Raw genomic sequence first — 20,920 nt, forward strand, 5'->3', positions numbered from 1 at the left:
TGAGAGTCTGACAATAGTATATTGGGCAATTCTAATCTGTGGAGTAGTCTTTTAAAAAGTTATTTGAAGGGGAACGAGAGGATTTAGGTCTGAACACGTGGGATTATTATAGACAAATTTTTTCCGTTTACAGGTAGGAGAAGTTGCATCTTGCAGCTTTAACGTAGATGTCGTAGTTTTTATGGCCAAGCCAACAAATTGAACTGTTGTCATTACCAGATAGCTTCATGTTATCCATGTTGTTTGGTGGACTGTTTTGTTCAAGGTCCAGAAACTTTGCATACTTTGTTGTTGAATTTGTTTTGTATTGTGACAGATAAGCAGCAATGGAAATGGCTGAAAGCAGAGATGCAACCATAAGTTTGTGCAGGTCACGTAAGAAATAAACTCCTGGTGCTAGCAGAAATGTCTCCCAAGAAAGAATTAAACAACCAAATAAACAAACCGAATCATTGATTGCATAGCTCACTTGTCTGTGTCGATATTCTGACTGGCTGAATGCAATAAATCTCTTCACACTTATACAGATAATGTATTGTTACTTATGAAAAGATGCAAAGTAGAGCCAGCCACTGATAATATCTCCGAGCATTCGGCCCAAGGATGCGAGTACAGTAAATTTCCTTCTTCAGGGAAGTCCCTTTTGAATTTCATAGCCTCATATTAAGCTTTCATTTTCTGGATATAGTGGATACAATGAAAAGGTGAAAACTTGGTTTGATAACAGATTCTGAACAATGCCGTGGAACAATCAATTAAGAAATGCTGAATCATTTTTCTGACAGTACAGTTTTCTAAACAATCAGAGAGAGGCTGGTTTATTTCTTACTCAGCCTGGGCGACCGTTGTCAGGTCGCTGCCTCCATTGATCTCCCAGTTGGCTGCAGTTGAAATGAAAAAGCATTTTTAAATGCCAGGACCTCGGAGGAGTACCTGAAAGGCTCTGCTGGATGATATAATGGCAGGGGATAAATCTAGAGGCTGTGGGAGGCAGCTCAGACTTGCCTCGCTGGGTGTGAATGGGAAGCTTCTTCTTCTCTTTGTCTGTTACTGGGAAACACTCTCATGGGGTTTGTTTCCCAGTGCAACATAAATGGGGTGTCTGTGTGTCTGTAAAAAAAAAAAAAAAAAAAAAATTCAGCTGGGATGGTCAGGTTGTTTTGTTATTTGATGTTGTTCTTTAGATAGACAATTTTAAAACAATTTTATCTTCGCCTGCTTTGTGTTCAACTTTTTTAATCAACTTTCTCTATTTTCCAAAATGCTTTTTCGATTTTTTCAGTCTAAGCCAGTGGTTCCCGAACTTTTTTAAAGCTCAAAAACACTTAATATTGATTTCTTTTGTCATGGCCCCTCCAAATGTGCACTTTGGTTTGTTTGGTTAGCGCGGTTCTTATAGGCTGGTGTGTAAATCAAACTATTATGTGGACTAAACAACCCAAACAGAGACCACTTTAAAAGGAGGGTCTCGGTCCACTCTTAAGTCTGCTCTGGTGTTTTTTTTTTTTTTTTTTTTTTTGTGATTTTGGATGAGTGATATATGACCAAATGAACTGAACTACTGGTGTGAAAGCGCCCCAAGGCACCCAATTTTGGAACCATTTCAATACGTTGTTTTCAGGTGATGGTCCTTGTGTTTCTTTTGTCAGTGTTGCTGCATCCAATCCTTAAAATGCAATGGATTATTGCAATTGGAATGCAATAAGTCTCTTCACACTTATACACACAGATAATGTCTTGTTAGTAACAAGACATTATCTGTTACCTCTGCAATATTGTAGAGCCAGCCTCTGATAATATCTCCGAGCATTCAACCCAAGGAAGTACAGTAATTCCCTTCTTTACTTCATTATGGAAGTCCCTTTGAGTTTCATTGCCTCATCTTAACCTTTCATTTTCTGTTTGACAGTTATAATGTGTCTTAACACCACAGAGTTTCAGTCTTGTTGTAGTTGTGATTGAGGTTGTGCACCAGGATTAAGAGGTTTCACTTCACCTTTGACAATCAAGGACTGACCTGCCGTGTTCCGGAAAAACCCATTTTCTTTTTCCCCAGCATAAGTTAATTTTTTCTAGTGTTGTTCTTCGCTTTGTTGACTCAGCTGGTAAAGTAAATATGCATGAGCAGAGTGTCGGCAGGGGGTTCGGCTAATCTGTGACAAGGGAAGTGGAAGCACTGGAGGCTCATTGACGGGTCTTTTTCGCTCCAGGACTATTAGGACCCTCAGGTTTCTGGTGCAGTTCTGAGGGAAGTTGTGATGTTGTGCTGGAACCGGTGGGCCTGTGGAGTGCTGGTCAGGACAGGTGTCTGCGAGGATTATTACGGGACAGTCAGGAGAGCAGGCCGACAGGTTTGATTTATGCTTTATTTTATTTTCAGACAAAAAGCCAAATCTCTCAACCTATATATATATATATATAGGTTTATTTACAGACTCAAGGTCCAGATATAAAAGTACACATAACATATTACAAGAAGGGTCCACACAAACATAAAAACATACAGACATACTGTCTACCACATATTACATAAAGGGAAAATACAAAGCATACATACATACATATACAGACACACTGAGACTAAAAGTAAAGAGACTGAGCTGCTTGTTGTTTACTGCCAGTAAAACTTTGTGTAACCAAAAGATCATCCTGTTCTTACGGATGTGATCCAGGCCACAGATTCATGTATTTATTAGACCACGTTAGGACACTCGTTACTTGCAAAATAATGGATCTGCTGCTGATACATTTGATATTCTAATTTAATTCTAAATGGTTTGGTTGATGAGATCATCAGACAGATGAGATGTTTTAATGATTAAGATAATTTTTTATAAAAATCTAGTAAATGATTCAATCTGAAGCAGATAATCATTTTTCTTTCGTCATCTCACCTTTTTTGCTTTCAGAAGTAGTGCTTCACATATTCACAGTTTGGTGTAATACCTGTGAGTATACCGTGTGTCCTGGGGGCCTAGTGGTTTAGATGCACATCATGTCAACGCAATCTTTGATTTTATTTGGGGACCTTTGTTTAATGTGATACACTTTTGCCCTCTCTCCATTCATCAATAAATAAATGCAAACATGCAAAAACATATTTAAAAAAACGAATAACTGGGTTTATGTTTACGTTGCTGTATTCAAGAGAATCATCACATCTTAAATATGATTTCTTTTAAAAATAGAACTGATGTAAATTTTTATTTCAAACAGTATTGGGCAGACTTAAGATTTGGACTCCAATTAGACTTAAGCCACAAAAATGTCGACTTGAGTTTTGACTTCATTTTGACTGCTGTGAGACTTGACTTACTTGTGATTTGACTAGAGATGTAACGCGACAAAGAAATCACGGTCCGGTTCATACCCCGGTTTAAGATTCACGGTTTGGTGTGAGTTCGGCTGGCAACTTTCAAACACTGAACAAATACTGTATGAACACTTAGCAAACACTTTCCCAAAAGGCAACAAAAATCCCAACAGGCTATACAACTGAAAAGCATCCCTTATGCTATGAAATTGAAAATACAATTAGGGGTTGTTTTGTCTTCGTCCCGGTGATCGGCACATCTGGGTGATGCCGTTGTATGTGTGATATCTGACTTGCCCTAAAAGTCTTTAAAAACAGCTTTGATATTTGGTCAAGAATTTCCGCCTGGACTTTGATTTACTCTCACAAAGAGCTGGTAAAAGCAGGAACACATCATTCAGGTTGGTTCATAAGTGAATAATCCGACTGCACTGGAAACTGGATTGCTGCATTTGAAATGAAAAAATAGCTGCTGACTAAGATCTGATCCCATTATCCCGTCATTGTTACAGCGTTTTGCACTTCACGGCGACATAAAACAGCACTGAGGCTTGACCTCAATTGTCGGCTCCTGTTAAGAGCTGTCAGACTGAGACAACAGGACGGGCAGGAGGCCAACCTTTACCCTGCCCAGATCGTACTCACTCTGGCCATCAGATTCTTGAAACGTCTAATTGGGTTTTCAAATAGAATTCCAATAGAAGTGGCTTTGTCTGGCTCGCTGTCGGCATCTCAAGATCTGTGAACCTCCTGTTAGATCCTCAGATAGGGTTAGGAAGAATCTAGTCTTGCATTGCCAGACCTTCCAACGTAGCGCTGTGGGAGAAAAACGTGTTCTGGTTTATTGGCATTTCTTTAAACCAATCACAATCGTCATGGCGCCGGACGGAGCCACGGTGCCTCTGCTAAATAGCCTCGGGAAGGAACTTGTTTTGGTGGAACGTGTGTACGTTCAAAGGTTGTTTTAGTCGTGCAACAGAAAACTCAGATTGGACAGATAGTCTAGCTAGCTGTATGGATTTACCCTGCAGAGATCTGAGGAGCAGTTAACCATAGTCCTCAGAAATCCACCGGAGTTTAAAATGCCAACACAAAGAAAGAGGAAGGTAACAGACATCTGGCCGAAAAGCGTGACATGCGGCAGAATTTCAAGCCGGATTGGACCAATCCCGGAAGTGGAACGTCGTGGATATAGACTAGGAAGAATCAGAAGGGGGTTGAGTCAACCTGAGGTGTCACTTAAATGCCTCTGAGGCAAATTTGTGATTTTGTGATGTATGGAAAAAAAGACTTATTAATTTACATCAAAGTTTGGCTGTTAAAGGATTCATGAAATGTGTTGTTTGCTACCTCCGTCCTCCTACGAAGTCGGTCACAACAACACCTGTCAATCATCTCGCTGAGCTGTCTTCTGGCAGCATTCGTACGGCCTTCACAGGTGAAGAAGGAGCAGACAGAAAGTGTAGGATGTTGTCAGAACGTTTAGCGTCTGTGCTTTTCTTTTAGTTTGTTTTCCTCTTGCTGTCTTCCATATCTGATGTTGCTGTGATGTAACTAATGTCACTTTATAGAGTGCTGCAGGAATGAGTCCTAAAACCCAGAAATGAGTTAGCAGCAGTTTTGCACTTCATTTACCTTGTCTCAAAGTCAATGGGTTTTTTGGTTAGATGTCAGAAACTCAGGCTGTCGTTAACACAAGCTTAAAGCTTTAGTTCGTAACGTTTTGATATTAATGATCGTCCGTTACAATCAAGCCATCGCCAAATGAGTTGCTACAAAGCTAATTAAGAGCATCAGCTCCACACAACTCTCTCTGGATTTCTCAGTATGGCTGTGTTCAGAAGATTGTGGCGTCCGGCAACTTTCGCGCGCAGAAACTCGAGTGAAGATAATGACCTCTTCTGAAGAGTCCGTCATGTTTTTTTAATCCTCCGTGTCCTCCTTGGCTACTAGCAACTGCATGGAGGAAGGAGGGGGGGGGGGGGCGCAATCGCAGAAAGCTTGTATCATGTGGATGCGCCGTCAGTGTTGTTGTCATTACTTAGAATTCCTCATGGGGGAGACAGAAACTACGCACTATAGCTTTAAGAGATTCTCACCTTTTGGTCTCCGACGTAAACTATGCTAGTAAATACCCCACTTGTGAAATGTGTAGCTTTTATATGTCTTAAAAAAAAAAAGCTGGTGCTAATAAGTGGCTAATCCAGTTATGGATGCTTCACAGGAGGAGTTTGCACGATATTCACAAAATGTGATATTGCGATATCGATTATGAATATTGCGATATCGATATTAATTTAAATATTTTAAAACATATGCAAAATTACAAAAGTTACGGGAAAACGCATCAAAATAGATTCATAACAAATTAAAAAAGTTTTCTTACAACACAAGGTTTTATTTCAACTGACAGTCATATTGGATTGTTACAACATGAATAAATAAATAAGGACCATGTCTACAGAACAGGACATGTTTTACTGGTTGGGCAGTATAAAATATATAAATAATGAGAACAGGACACAACTTTTCTTTCTCTTCTCTGATTCGTTCCGTTTTGTTGTCTCTATCGATTTCTTCACTTAGACTGTCACTCTGTTGAGATATGCACACACGTGGTACGCTCCATAGGGTTTGTCATGTAGTGGACCTGTGCACTGACGTGCACTAACATGTGCAAGTGGCACGGTAACTGGCCAATGAAACCTGATCATTACAGCGTTTCAAGCCGGCTCTAAATCAAACACAACTAAGCTACACAGCCAACGGACGGGACGCAACACTCCACAAAATAAACAAAATATTGCATACTTATTGCGACACTTTCGATATATTGCGATAACGATATTGAGTCAATATATCTTGCACCCCTAGATATAATATTGCGCAACATGATATTGCGATAAAGATATTGAGTCGATATATCTTGCACTCCTACAAGTACATCAATAAACACGTATGTGTTATCTGTTTACAACTACATTCTAGTGTGTTATCAACCTTTTATTAAATCTTTACATGATGCTTATTAATGCTAAACAGCGGGGTTAAAATAAATTAAGCAATTTCAATAACCAATTAATAATAAAATCCTGACAAAAGTCCATCGCACATTTAATGGACTGAAAGTGATGTTTTCAAAAGCAAGAACCTTTAGGCAGTTTTGGTTCTCACTACGAGTGTTCCCTTCACATTTGATCCATTATTAATAAGAAAATATTAATTAGTGCAGCTTTAAACAGGTGCAAAAGAAAATGTGATACCTATATATAGGTTTGAACCCCAAAAACACATTTTTGTAGGCTTTTGTACGCACATCTATGCTTTATAACCACTTTATTCACAATTTATTAGCCTGTTTTTTCCCCTGTTATGTAACTATGTCCAATGTCTGGCACTCTCATTGGCTTTTATTTGTTACAGATTTATTGTTTGCGGAGCACTGGAGAACATTGTGCACCTGGCAGCAGCCCAGTGCAACCACAGGCCTCCACTGCTGCCCGGGGAGCCTCCACTGGGGGTGGAGTGCCTTGCTAAATGGCATCCTGACAGCAGTTTTGCAGAAGTAGAACTTGTAGAACTTTCCAGACTATAAAATCTTCCTGATGTCGCTGCTTTGATTTCAATTTTAACCTCGTTTTGATGTAAATCTCCTGCCGTGTTAAACCTACTGCACGTACATTTGTCCAACTCTCGCTGGGTGTGGTTGACTTCTTTAAATATGCCGCTTTGTATCTATTTGTGTTTGCGGAGTATACGCGTGTGGTTCGTGAGAGAGTAAGAAAGTAAAGGGGGGGGGGGTCAGTCTCCTCAGGGAACAGTAAAGCATGTCGGAGCATCAGCCAGAGCCACAGCAGCAGCACAACAACATCTTCTGGTATTGATTTCCAGCAGATGGAAGCAGAGCTTTAGTTAAATCACAGAAGACTAAAAGTTGGCTGTCCCTCTGGCTTTTTGGAGTTTTTTTGGGATTCAGACCATATGTTTTTTTTTTCCATATTTCCAAGACTGAAGCTTCTGCTATTATTGTTCAATGACAAAAAAAAAGTCAGCATTGATCAATGTTTATTTTCTTCTCATGTGGTTGAAAAATCGTCTGTAACAGCATTTTGAGCAGAGGTTTCAAACCTGCTTAAAAACTCGAGTGTTTTTTAATAATAGTGTTTAACTCCTGTACCATCTCCCTCTCCTCTAGCTCATGTAGCAGTGGTGGCAGAAGTTTTTTTCGATCCTCTACTGACGTATAAACACCCAACACATCAGTATGAAAATACTCCATTACCAGTTAAAGTCCTGCATTAATCATACAGTCAGCTGAAAGCAATTAAGATTTTAAGTTGAACATAAATCTGAGTCTGAATTGATTTGAGTCTTCTTGCATTAAAGGTCTGCTAACCTTAAAACTATTTCATTACTTTATGTTTCACTATAAAAGCTGTGCTAGAGGCAGACATAGAGAGGATTTTTTTGGGGGGGGAAACATTTGCATATTTGGATGTTTTTTATTGGCGTGAAAATAATCAGATGTAAAGTCATTTAATATTTGCACATGATCATTTAAGTGCAAGCGTATTGACACCAGTGTTGATCTTGTAAAAAACAGTGTGGGTCCTTTGCCACACACACACACACACACACACACACGCACACGCACTTTGGGATTGATTTTTTTTTCAATGAAAAGTGCTCTACAAATATAATTTGTTAAATAAATAAATAAAATTATTATTATTGTTATTATTATTATTATAGTTATGAAGCGCTGCAGCTCGGTGATGAGAAAGGCCGGGGAGGTCACACATGTTTGTGGTTGCAGCTGGTGCAGCAGATGTTTTCGTTTGCTCAATCACTTTAACACCTGTTCTTCCTCTGTCGGTGTGGATTATTTTCTCGGAAATAGATGGCATGAAAATAAAAAATACAGGCCGCCAGTTTGTCGTGCTCATTTGTTTTGTTGACGTACTTGCTTCTCATTTAAAATAGGTTGAATTAATTAGAGTTACTAATCATTTTAAGAGCTTGGCTGACATCTTGTTAAGATGATGGATGTCAGAGTGTGGTACTGTGTGACACTTTCTGTTCCTGACATTGGCCAGCAGGAGGCAGTGTTAGGTGTCAAACTGACACAGGCTCTTCAGTGTTGGACATCAAAAATGAATTCTGACTGACCTTGTCCTGAAGTGAGATTTCACTGCAGAGCAAAACAGGGGCGGATGGGTTTTTCATGTCTGCGAGGAGTTGTGCTTTCTGGCGTTGAAAATAATGCACAGAATCTTAGTTTATTTTTTGCGGAGGAGAACGGCAGATCTTTGTGTTTAGGTGCTGTTTGAGTTTTACTGCATTTGTTGTTATTTGTGTTGCTGGTTTGTCATGGACTCGCTTGCTTTTTGCTGACATCGGTGAAGGAAGTACTCAGATTTAGCAATATGGATCTTATTCCAGCTTTTTAAACGTGAGGCTTTGGCTGCTTTTTATCATTGTCAGTTCAGATTTTTTGATTTAAGACTAAGTCGATCAAAATAAGATATTTGAAGACGTCACCATGGGCTCTCAGAACTTGTGATAAGCGGTTTCTGACATTTTAGAGACCAATCAATCAGTCAATTGAAAACTAATTGCCAGGTTATTCAGTCATTGAGACAATCATTACATGTAGCCTAGTCTTGCGTTGCCAGACCTGCAGTATCTCCGCAGCGCTGCGGAGTGAGTAGCCCTATACTCAGATCCTTTACTTCAGTAAAAGTAGTAATTCCACAGTGTGAAAGTACTCTGTACCATCTGCACCAATATGTCATTTAAATTTGAATTAAGAAAGTCACTTAGTCAATTAGGAAAGACACAAATAAAAATGAATATTAGATAAAAACATAAAAATAATAAAACAGATGAGACGTGTTGTAAATAAAACCGTGTGCTAGAATGACCCTTTCAAAGTGTTACAAACATTATATATTTTATTTCATCTTATTAATTCATTTAACATGAAACCATTAAAATGTTGGGGTTAAACTATTTTAGTTCAGTAGTTTTTGCTTTATTTTTTTATATATATAATGAAGATTAATATTAAGTCTAATATTACTAGATTAATGTTACTTTCTAATGTTTGCAGACCTGCTGTTGGTTTTTGTGGCAGACAGCAGGGACAGTAAACTGCACATCAGTGTGTTTTATTTTCCCATGCCAGCCTGCTGCCATAGTGAGAGCAGCAACAACACACCAATCATTTCCCAAAGGTATGACGTAACGCTGCCTTCAGGGACACCTCGTAGATCTGTACTTTGTACAGTAGACACATTTTAAATATTAACTTACCACACAGTATTACAAGAGCGCATTGCATTTACACAAAAAAAAACATATCTCGTAATTATGAGTTACTATCTCATAATAAGAAAAGTTCTCGTAGTTATGAGATAAGATGTCTATTTTTTGTATGAATGCAATGCGCTTCCGTACGGTTGTTAGAAAACAGAAAGAGAGGGCTTTGTGACAAAAATAGATGTTTTGCTGGTCGGCTCCATGAAATGTCATATGATGTGTATTAATATATAGATATACAGATATTATTATTATAGATATTATTCTGATATTCTGTTATAATTGCTGCATTCCACTCAAGTGTATATCCAGCAGTTTAATAATAATAAAATATACATATAGGCCTATTAAGAAGGCAGAAAATAAATAAATAAAAGAAGTTCAATAAATCTAATTTATTTATAGGGAGTAAACCAAATATGAAGGATCATTACAATAGTTGTATTCCAAAATAACATTATCTCAATTAAGATAAGACTTAATTGATCTCCACTGGGGGAATGTACATGTTAAAGCAGTAAAACCACTCTAAATAAGTAGAAAACACATAAGAACTTTAGAAAATTATAAAAATAACAAAACAATAAAAAGGAATCAAGATATTCAATTATATACATTGTATATTACAGTTTTGTGCGAATATATGTGCAGATGTAATGCACATTATTGCCATTTTTATAGTAAAACATTTAACGATTGAGATAAAGGTGAAGGTTATTGTTTTAGAGATTAGAGACATCATATAATGTTTGGTTTCAGGGCATAGACATGTTTTCTCCGAATGAATGTAAACAGTAGGCTAGTTAAAGAATGTTAATCCTCCGTTAGATCCCGGGACGCTGATATTTCCGATAGCCCTGAAGGCAGCACATGCCTGAGGGGCGGGGTTTTCGAAAAGCCTCAATCTGAGTCATGACTCTCCTGAACCCAACGGACAGCAGCGATGATCCAGCACAGCGGCTCGCTGGCCCACAGACAGCAGCGACGACTCTCTATCGCTCTCTCTCTCTCTCTATCTCTCTCTGCTTTAACTAAACACAAACAAAGACAGTGATAATGTCGCTACCGTTACTGTGACTCGGCTCCGCGGGCACCCATGGTCTATTTCTCGGGGATGCAAACAGAGGCGCGCAGCGTCAAGCCGGGACAGCTGGTCGAGATGTTTGACTCGTCGTGGAGGGTGCGGAACATTTGGGACGGGGTGAGACTGGAGGTGGTGGAGGACCGCAGCCCGGTGGTCCTGCACAGCCTCACACACCTGGACCCGGACCTGCCGCTACTGGAGGTGAGCTGGAGGAGGCCGGGGGGGGGGGGAAGTGGCAGGGCACGGGGCGGGAGGAGGGCGGAGGAGAAGCGGGGATGAGAGGCGACAGAGGTCCGTTAGCTGATGCGGGTTGTTAGTGTTGTGATTTGGAGGACGTCAGGATGGATCCAAACTGGTTTTGAGGTCCCGGTTGGGGGATTTTGTATTGATCCTGAGCTGATATAGGAATTATAAAAGAAACAAGCCAAGTTATGAATAAAATGAGTTTTATTTAAGGCTGTTTACCATCAAGTTACACACAGTTTAAAACAAAAATGAAAGTAGCCTATTAGCGTTAGTTTAGTGTGAAAAAAGATATCCCTGTGTGATTTCTCTACTTTAACTCTTTTTTGACCCCACTTTTAAACCAGTTTATTACATATTTAAACAACTTTTAAACATATGTAGGTATCCAAAATATACAATGAATATGTTCGTATGTAGGCTACAAGATGATTATTTATTTATTGATCGTATTATACCTCAGATGATGTAATGTATGAAGACATCTACTAATCTTATATTTGTAAAGCCTTATTATAAGAAGTAGATGCCATATAAACAGCATATTGATGTCAAATGCTGGGATGCTGGAGATAAAGGGATAGGACTCTGTATTAGGTAACATACATAATAGACATAACAAAAGTAAAAGTAGAACAAAAAAACCTATTGTGACACTCCTTAGACATTGGCACAAGATTACTGTAACAGAATGACTTGCTTTTTTTCTGTGGGTATCAGTTCTCCCTCTGTACGTACACTGATTCAATCCAATACTGAATAGATGTTAACTGTAACCTTATATAATGCAGGCGTCAGTCAGGTCTTACCGTTGAGGATAGTTTTGTCATATCACAAACTTGTATTTCCTGTTGTGTTTTGAAGATTCAGAGTTGTACTGTAAGTCGATCTAGAAGCTAGTCCCAACCCAAACCTAAAGAAATTAAATTAATATTGATATAAAACAGACAAAATAAGCAAATATTGAAATCGGAGAGAGCCGGGAATGTTTGGTGATTTTGAGTTAAAAAAGGATTCATAAGTGCAGAGCTACTTATCGATTCATTGATTAATTATTGATTAATGCTAACATTAGCATGGCCGATGGGAATGTCATTAGTTTTGCAGGTAATTGGTCATTAACCAGAGTGCTGGACAGATTTTAATTTTGAACTGATGATGACGCTAAATAAAAGTGAAGGGCTCATCAAAGCGATTACCATTCATCCTGAGGGGAACATGAATGTGTGCACAAAATGTCTTGACAATCCATATAATAGTTGTTGAGATATTTTAGTGGATGATAGAGGTGGACTTTGCCATCCCCAGAGCCAAAAATATCACCCTAATGCCCTTCTGGCAGTGTAGGCTATTTTTTCGTACACTCTGAGCTCATTTCATACCATAATAACCATACTTCTTTATTTCCCACTACGTCACTTTCCTTTTCAACCCATGACCCAAATATACAGTATCACTGTTATCTCTAAAAATGTCCTTTTCTTTAATGGATTAGGTGGAAACATTCTCCAGCACTTCGCTCCTTACATTCCGTACATTCGATGAGATCAGGACGGAGGATGAGTAATCACATTTGTCTTATGTAAATCTGGGGATTGGACGAGGACAGCCTCCTAATCGTTACCACATGGAGACGGTCTGGTCTCCGCTGTCTGTACACTTGTCTGCACAACCTTTTTGATTTTCTCTGGTCTCTGGTCATCAATCAGACCTGGACTGATATCACGAGCCTGTTGTACGTTTCCCTTTTTTCATGTGCGGAGCTCAGAGAGGTAGCTTCAGCTATAACCTGCTCTGCCTCTTCGCTCTGCTCTAATCTAATCTAATCCTCTCCTCTAACACAATTACTAATGCTTAATCCCCCTCCTGCAGAGGCCGAGGGGTTTCCTCTACAATCGCCGCCTTTCTTCCCAGCAGTCTTCCAAAAGGCTAATGTAGACGTTATTCAATGTCGTGGTTCTTTTACAGTATAAAAGGTCACTGGAAAGGCGGATGTGGAGGAGGGTGGTGGGTTGGATTCACTCATTTGTTGATATACCTCGGGCTCTTATGTAACCACCATCGGAGTCTGTACGTACCGTATCATATAGCTGAGGGGATCAAATGGCTCTGAAATGGAGGTTTTCTAACCTATCAAGTTACAGCTGTGTTAGAAAGAAATTAATGCTGTGTTGCCTCAGTTGAAGCCCATTTTTCTTTTATACATATATTTCTCTATTATTTTAACATGACTAAAGGTCTGAAATGAGTGCTGTGCTTGATTTGGCAGATAAATAAGTCATTGTTGGCTTCATGCTGGCTGATCATTTTAGAATTTTCTTGGTTACAAACAATCTGAAGTTCCTGGGCTGCTGATGCTTATCGCCTTATTCTTCTTCTGTTGATCTGCCGATTCATCATTTATTAAGTTATGACCAGACTGAACATGGCAAGGCCACTGATACAGTACCTTGTGTTTTGCTGGGTTTTTTCAATTCAATCATTTGGGAAGTTTGATGTCTTTAACAGGCTTGTTTTCTCTTTAAAGTGCTCATATTATGCTTTTTGGCTTTTTTTCCTTTCCTTTTTTGTGTTCTATATCTTTTTTGTGCATGTTATAGGTTTACAAAGTGAAAAAGCCCAAAGACCACTCGAAAGGGCCTTACCATCTCCAACAGAAAACACTGTTCACAAACTGCTCCAAACAGCTCTGTTGTAGTCCAGCCTTTACTTCAGAGACAAACGAGCGTCACCTTGTAACACACGTTATACGAGCCATGCTCGCCTAGCTGCTAGCGTGGCATGCCCTCATACTCTTCTTCTGACTGGCTAGTAGTCCTTACCTAGGTATTGCGTATGTGCGGCTCCCAACAAAGATGGGACAGAAGTGTGATGCCTCACTCTTTAGCTAAAACAGAGAGCTCAACACACAGGGGGAAAAGAGGAGATGCAGCAATGTGCAGTACAACAAAATATATGGTGTTTTTTGAAAATTAAACCATGTAAACCTTTTCTGATATAACCTCTAAATACAACTATGAACCTGAAAATGAGCATAATATGAGCACTTTAAAACATTCCGTAACCCAAAAATGATCAGTTAACTGTCAAATAGGACAGAGATGAACAGCTAATTATTCAAATTGAGATGTTGGAAACATAAAATACTTGGCCTTTTTGTTTTGAAACTTTACTTAAAACATTGATTATCAAAATAGATGCAATTGATCAACAATCGACAAAATCAATCAACAAATCAATTGACTAATTTTTCTCTCTAGTATGATACCAAACCATTACATTTTCAGTTCCTTACTTTGAGTAATATAATCACTTTACAAAGAAGCCATCTTCAAATATTGTCTAGCCACAAGAAACTGTACAAGAACTTCATAAAATAGTCCTAAATTGCCAACATTTTGGTTTACCAGATCAAGAAAAATTGTTGGTAATGTCCTTGCTGTAATCGCAAGATATTTCTTGGGAGCATCCATTTAGTGTGGGGGCACCCCTTAAGATTTCAAGAATGTAAACCTGACCAAACATTCATTTTGGTTACATTTTGGAGTGAGCGATAGATTACTTATAGATATGACATAACTTGCGGGTGTGAGACTTCCTTAACGTTGCGGCCATCTTGGTTGCTGTATAAATAGACTGCTGCTTATTGAGGCTGCCTCAAGAGTCCTTAAACAATAAGTCATTTAAACGGTCAGCTCCTTCAGTTCTGGACTCCCAGTACAGTTCAGACCAGTTCAGGACCGTTGAGCCTGAACAAACAGTCACTTATGTGGTCGTCTTCGGACCTATTTTAGGAAGTAATCGATGCTGCTCAGTGCAATTCCAAACTGACAGTGAAACCATAGACAAAGGGCTACTGTAACTGCTCTAAAAACAGCTTTCTTTCTACTGTGTCACGGTCTGATTGTCCTCAACAGTGACTCAGCCAAGCAAGCAGATGAATGACATTAATAACACAGTACAACTGTGGTTATCCCACATGGAAGAAATAATCCCATATGCAATCAAAAACAAGCAGAATATCACGTTACAAACACAGGAAAGTACACAATACTGGTTAAAAGTTTCCTTTGTCAGTGGTGGAGGAAGTACTCATTTACGCAACAATATGTCAATATCTCTCAATCAAAACAATAACAAAAGACACAAAGAGTTCGGTGACGTCGTGAAGTAGCACAGGATCATGGGAGTTGTTGTCCCACCACCATTTCCGTCATTGCAGTCAGCTTCTCACGGTTAGGATTCCTTCAGTGTTTATTGTTCAGGAGGGTTTTAACCAGGAGCCCAATTGTCTGCAGAGGTCTTTTCCTCTCCACAACAAACTGACCAAAACCGGTAAAAAACCTGAATAAAGCAGTTTCGACGCTATCGACAGGCGACCAAATGTAACGGACCGTTACCTTGAATAAAATGACAGATTTCTCTGGGTTTGAACATTGTTGGAAACATTATAACGGATAACAGGATAACGTATAAAGTATACAAGTCAACAAAAAATACAACATAGGTCTAGTCTTTTTTAGACATTTTAATGCAAAAGATGTAGTGGAGTAGAAGTATAAAGTAGCATAAAATGGAGACGCTCAAGTAAAGTACAACAACATTGTGTACTTGAGTAAATAAACTTAGTTACTTTCTACTACTGCTTGTTGCTATGTGTGATGCACGTATTATTTTCCATGTGAAAAAATTTGACTTCAATGAGCTTATTACTGATTGTAAAATATCAGTTCTGAGACACAAATGCAGAAGGAAGATCTCATATTAGTACACTCTAAGCTGCTATTATTTGAGATGTAAGCATTGATCAAAGCACAGGTGGAGGTGAGAAACAGGAGCCGGACCGTCCGAGTCGATACAGACAGAGAATCTTTTGTTTCCACAGTTCATTTTGAAGAGAGTCAAATAGCCGAGTGCTGGATCTCAGCGGCAGACACAACGACAGAAACAGGCTGGAATGTGAAGGCCTGCGACGCCTGGAGAAATACTTAAACCGTCTGATTCTGCACTCGCTGTCTGTCTGGTCTAGTTTAATTACCTGGACTGGTCTTACACGAGGAAACTTCAAAACATATTAACTAAAGAGCATCTTTAGAGAAGTTGCAGCTCAAAGTGTCCCAAATCTGACAGTTGCCTTTTTAAATTTCCCATGTGGACTGAATTAAAATATGATTAAAATCAGATTCTCAGATATGAAACCTGAATATTTCAGCGTCTATAAATTACATTTCAGCCTTTCTTGGAAAAAGGCGTATTTGCTTCTTTTCTGCAAACTAGACAAGAAGATAGAGTCTTATGTTTGTGAGTTAAATGTGGAGCTGGAGCATCAAGTTACTTAAAGGAGGGGGAAACACTGTATCTCGTTATGTATCTTGTAAATTTAATCTGTACAAAAACAAAATGACATTACTGTATATATTGTGTGGTACCAAACCTGGGAACCTCACTGTGACAATTATGGAGAGACTTCATCGTTGTTTTGGGTCAGTTAGTTTAAAATGTATAATTTCGTAACTGAAACAAATTTAACATCTTTGTTAGTTCTTACTATGTACAGCCATGTATCACTTTTAGTGCATATCGAATAGATGTTAAAGCAGACGAATGAAAATGACGGAATAAAGGACAGAGAAAATTTTTGGAGGGATTTGATTTGATTCAGCAGGATTGTCTGGTCGGGGAATAGAAGTCTTTTAGGTGTTTGTGTTTTAAGTAAGTGATTGTTCTTGTTCTGGAGCTTTCAACATCTGTAGATTTAGCTTCCATGATTCCGAATATCTACCCAGATACAATCAAAAGCTCCTGAACAAGCAAGTAAATGGGCCTCGAGTTGATTTTGTTTTGTCCATGTTATTGAAAATATCTTAGTTTGTCTGGGAAACATATGATATACAGTACATTTATGGGAAACAAGTAAACATTTGATTTTGTAATATTCAAAAAGGTGCAATTACTAATTTATTAATTATTAATTATTTCAGCACATTGGGGTTGCAGTGTTTCCTCTATGTTGATTTTGTAGTGGCGGCCCACGATGGCAACATTTCTGCCACCGCGGTATCAGAAATAGGGCTGTTGTTCGGACAGACCTGCCCCCACTGCTAAAAAAAATCCTAAAGGAAACACTGGGTTGTCTAAAGCCCAACAGCAATGTAAAATAGATCAGCCAAGAAAAGCTGAAAATAAAGTAAACTGGGACATGGTCATTGCCGGAATCCCCACCTCTATCAACTCTATTAAGAGATAAGAGGTTTATTCTCCTAATGAAACTCTGCACGCATGTTGGTGATTGATAATGGCTGACAAAGCCAGTTTAGCTGCTGGCGTGTTACTAATACCCGTCACAACAGCTCTGTCACCAAGTTTTAGGAAACACATAGACAGGAGTGCACTTAGCCACGGATTAAATCAAGGTTTAGCTTTTATTTCTGTGCCAAAGATAGAAAGTGGAAAAAAAGAGAAAAAATATAACTAACTGCGTCGTCGAGACAAATAAGCAAAAAGTACAAATAACTAGATGGCACTTGAAAGAAAAACAAACCTCCTCATTCCCGTCAACTTGAATTTAAAAGAAATGTCTTGACAATGTAAACAAGCCCGGAAGATTTTGAATAGTTCTGAAGTTACAGCTAAATAAAATGAATTATCTGATGGCAGGAAATGTGGATTGAGGTCTTCTTTTGCTAAATCAAATCAGTAGTTCTTTGGCCCCCAGCTGATCTGCCAACTTAATTTCACAGAAAAGATCTGTTCATGTCAGGTTTTAGCTAGAAGAGGCACAAACACGCAAAAAAAGAGGCAAAAATAGCCTCTGTGTTGGTGGTAATTTGGGAAGAAATTATCCAGAACCTTTTTAGATTAGCCCAGATGCAGGGAAAGAACTGCTAGTGTGGTAGAAGAAGGAAGTCTGTTTTTTTAGCATGTTTGTTGAAAGAGAAGAAAGGTAAAGACAAAGGTTGTTCAGTAAAATCAAAACTAGATTCAGTATATGGAGTTAGATCACAGTGACATTTGCTTTAGGGATGCCAATGTTGGTCGGTCCACACTGAAATGTCTCAACAACTATTAGATGGATTGCCATGAACTTGTGTACATAGATAGGCTATCTGGTGAGTTTTATATTTTTATATATTTGTATATGTATATACAAATATATATACAAAATACTTCAGTTTGATTTATACTTTGTGTTTAGTGTAGTGCTGGTCCGAATACCATTTTTTGAGCTTCGAAGCTTCGGTAGTAATGAGCATTGAATATTCGAAGCTTCGGAACATATTATTATCTCTAATAAAGGCAGGAATCTCTATGTGTCTGTCTGTTTGCATTTTGATTATTTTGAGAACCTTTCATCCAAACAACTTCACAAGGGAGTGCAGTGTCGTATTTGGTGCAATATAGACAGGCCAGACGCGTTCAGAATTAATAAACTTTTAACCTCTCGAGGATCACCGTCTCGTCAACGGGACACTTTGTGACTGGGGCGTCGCTGTAACCTCGATAAAACTTCCACTCATGACTGTTTCATTAAATCTTTAAAATATAAAGCCATGTACACAACTGTTACAAAGTAACAGAAAATAAAACAATTCAGCAATAATCTGCGCAGCCAAGAGTGCATGCAAACCTGTTTTCATTGTCCTTTCAGCAACAAAGTGGTATTTTGACCAAAACTTGATTTTCATAAATCCCCAAGAGTCCAAGGAAATGTAATATCCAAGCTTTATATTCCAAAACGATCTCTTTGCCTCACAATGTTGAAGTTTTTGGCCGAATCACAATGGAAAAACGCAAAACAGTTTTCCATTTCTGCACTTGTTATCACCGCTAGCTTCTCTGCCCAGCTTGCTAAATGCTCGAAGTGGGCGTCATCGTGTACCGACAGTATCTTCTTCTTCTTCTTCTTCTTCTTCTTCTTCTTCTTCTTCTTCTTCTTCTTCTTCTTCTTCTTCTTCTTTCTAGTTTATTGGCGGTTGGCAAACCAACTTAAATGTTCATTACCGCCACCAACTGGACTGGAGTGTGAACGAGAGATAAATGCAGAAAATAAATAAACCAAAATAAAAAAAAAAACGAATATTCGAATGTCAAATTTTCAAATCGAATACCAACCCACCGAACGAATATTCGAATATTCGGGTCCAGCCCTAGTTTAGTGCTATAATTAGTAAATGTAGCATGCTAACACGCTAAACTAAGATGGTGAACATGGTAAACATTATGCCTGCTAAACATCAACAAGTTAGCATTGTCATTGTGAGCATGTTAGCATGTTGACGTTAGCATTATCTCAAAGCACTGCTGTGCTCAAACACCTCACAGAGCTGCTAGCATGGCTGTAGACTCTCTCTACTCTTGATTGATTTTAGCTGTAAATATGTGTCCACGTCTTACACTTATAACAAGTTGTATAAAACTTATATATATATATATATATATATATATAAATATATATATATATATATATATATATATATATATATATATATATATATATATATATATACAGTGGGGAAATAAGTATTTGACCCCTTGCTGATTTTGCAGGTTTGCCCACTTACAAAGAATGCAAAAATCTACAATTTTAATCATATGTACATTCTAACAGTGAAAGACAGAATCCCAAAGAAAATTCCAGAAAATCACATCATATGAATTTATTAAAATTGATAACCATCTGATGAGGAAAAACAAGTATTTGACCCCCTGGACAAACAGCATGTTAATATTTCGTAGAAAAGCCATTATTGGCCAGCACAGATGTCAAACGGTTTTTACAGTTGGTGACAAGGTTTGTGCACATTTCGGCAGGGATGTTGGCCCTCCTCCCTGCAGACAGCCTCCAAATCATTCAGGTTCCGAGGTTGTCGCCTGGCAACTCGAATTTTAAGCTCCCTCCAAAGATTTTCAATCGGATTCAGGTCTGGAGACTGGCTAGGCCACTCCAGAACCTTGATGTGCTTCTTCTTCAGCCACTCTTTTGTTGCTTTGGCGGTGTGCTTAGGGTCGTTGTCGTGCTGAAACACCCATCCTCGACCCATCTTCAGCTCTCTCACTGAGGGAAGGAGATGTCGGTCCAGAATTCCACGATACATGGCCCCGTCCATCCTCCCCCTCAATACAATGGAGTTGTCCCGTCCCCTTGGCTGAAAAGCACCCCCAAAGCATGATGTTGCCACCCCAGGCTTGACAGTGGGGATGGTGTTCTTTGGGTTGTACTCGGTGTTCTTTGCCCTCCAAACACGACAAGTTGAGTTGAGGCCAAAAAGTTCTATTTTGGTCTCATCTGACCACATCACCTTCTTCCAGGCCTCTTCTGAGTCGTCCAGGTGGTGAATGGCGAACTTCATGCGGGCCTGTACATGTTTCTTCTTGAGCAGGGGACCTTGCGTGCGCTGCAGGATTTCAATCCATGACGGTGTAGTGTGTTACCAACCGTTTCTTTTGTAACTGTGGTCCCAGCTGCCTTCAGTTGATTCATCAGTTCCCCCTTGTGGTTTTGGGATGATTCCTCACCGTTCACATGATCAGGGACACCCCACGAGGCAAGATCTTGTGTGGAGGCCCAGACCGAGGGAGGTTGGCGGTGGTGTGGTGCTTCTTCCATTTCCTGATAACTGCACCGACAGTTGATCTTTTCTCTCCAAGTTGCTTTCCGATTCTCTTGTAGCCCATCCCAGCCTTGTGCAGATCAACAATCTTGTCCCTGATGTCCGTAGAAAGCTCTTTGGTCTTGCCCATGGTGGTGATGTTGGATGCTGGTTGTTTGGGTGTTGACAGGTGTCTTTTATACAGGTAACGAGGTGAGGCAGGTGTATTTGATGTAGATAATTGGTTCGGATTGGGGCTGTGTCTTAAAGAAAGACTAACTGGCTTGTAGGAGCCAGAATACTTGCTGTTTGTCCAGGGGGTCAAATACTTGTTTTTCCTCATCAGATGGTTATCAATTTTAATAAATT

The 20,920-nt window shown here is 39.1% G+C and overlaps 1 protein-coding gene across 5 annotated transcripts in view; it reads left to right on the top strand.

Moving 5' to 3' along the window:
* Window positions 1-20,920, top strand: part of ralgds (ral guanine nucleotide dissociation stimulator) — a 72,798-nt gene that overhangs the window by 19,139 nt on the left and 32,739 nt on the right. For 3 of the 5 annotated variants that reach the window (XM_028577523.1, XM_028577524.1, XM_028577525.1), the window contains exon 1: window positions 10,569-10,919. The exons of the other annotated variants lie outside the window; for them this stretch is intronic. In XM_028577523.1, the coding sequence (XP_028433324.1) occupies window positions 10,731-10,919 (189 nt within the window). In that variant the 5' untranslated portion in view covers window positions 10,569-10,730. Of the gene's footprint in view, window positions 1-10,568; window positions 10,920-20,920 lie in introns of those variants that run through there. 5 annotated transcript variants of the gene reach the window in all.

Source organism: Perca flavescens, chromosome 5 (assembly GCF_004354835.1).
Source record: "Perca flavescens isolate YP-PL-M2 chromosome 5, PFLA_1.0, whole genome shotgun sequence".
Classification (NCBI taxonomy): Eukaryota; Metazoa; Chordata; class Actinopteri; order Perciformes; family Percidae; genus Perca; species Perca flavescens.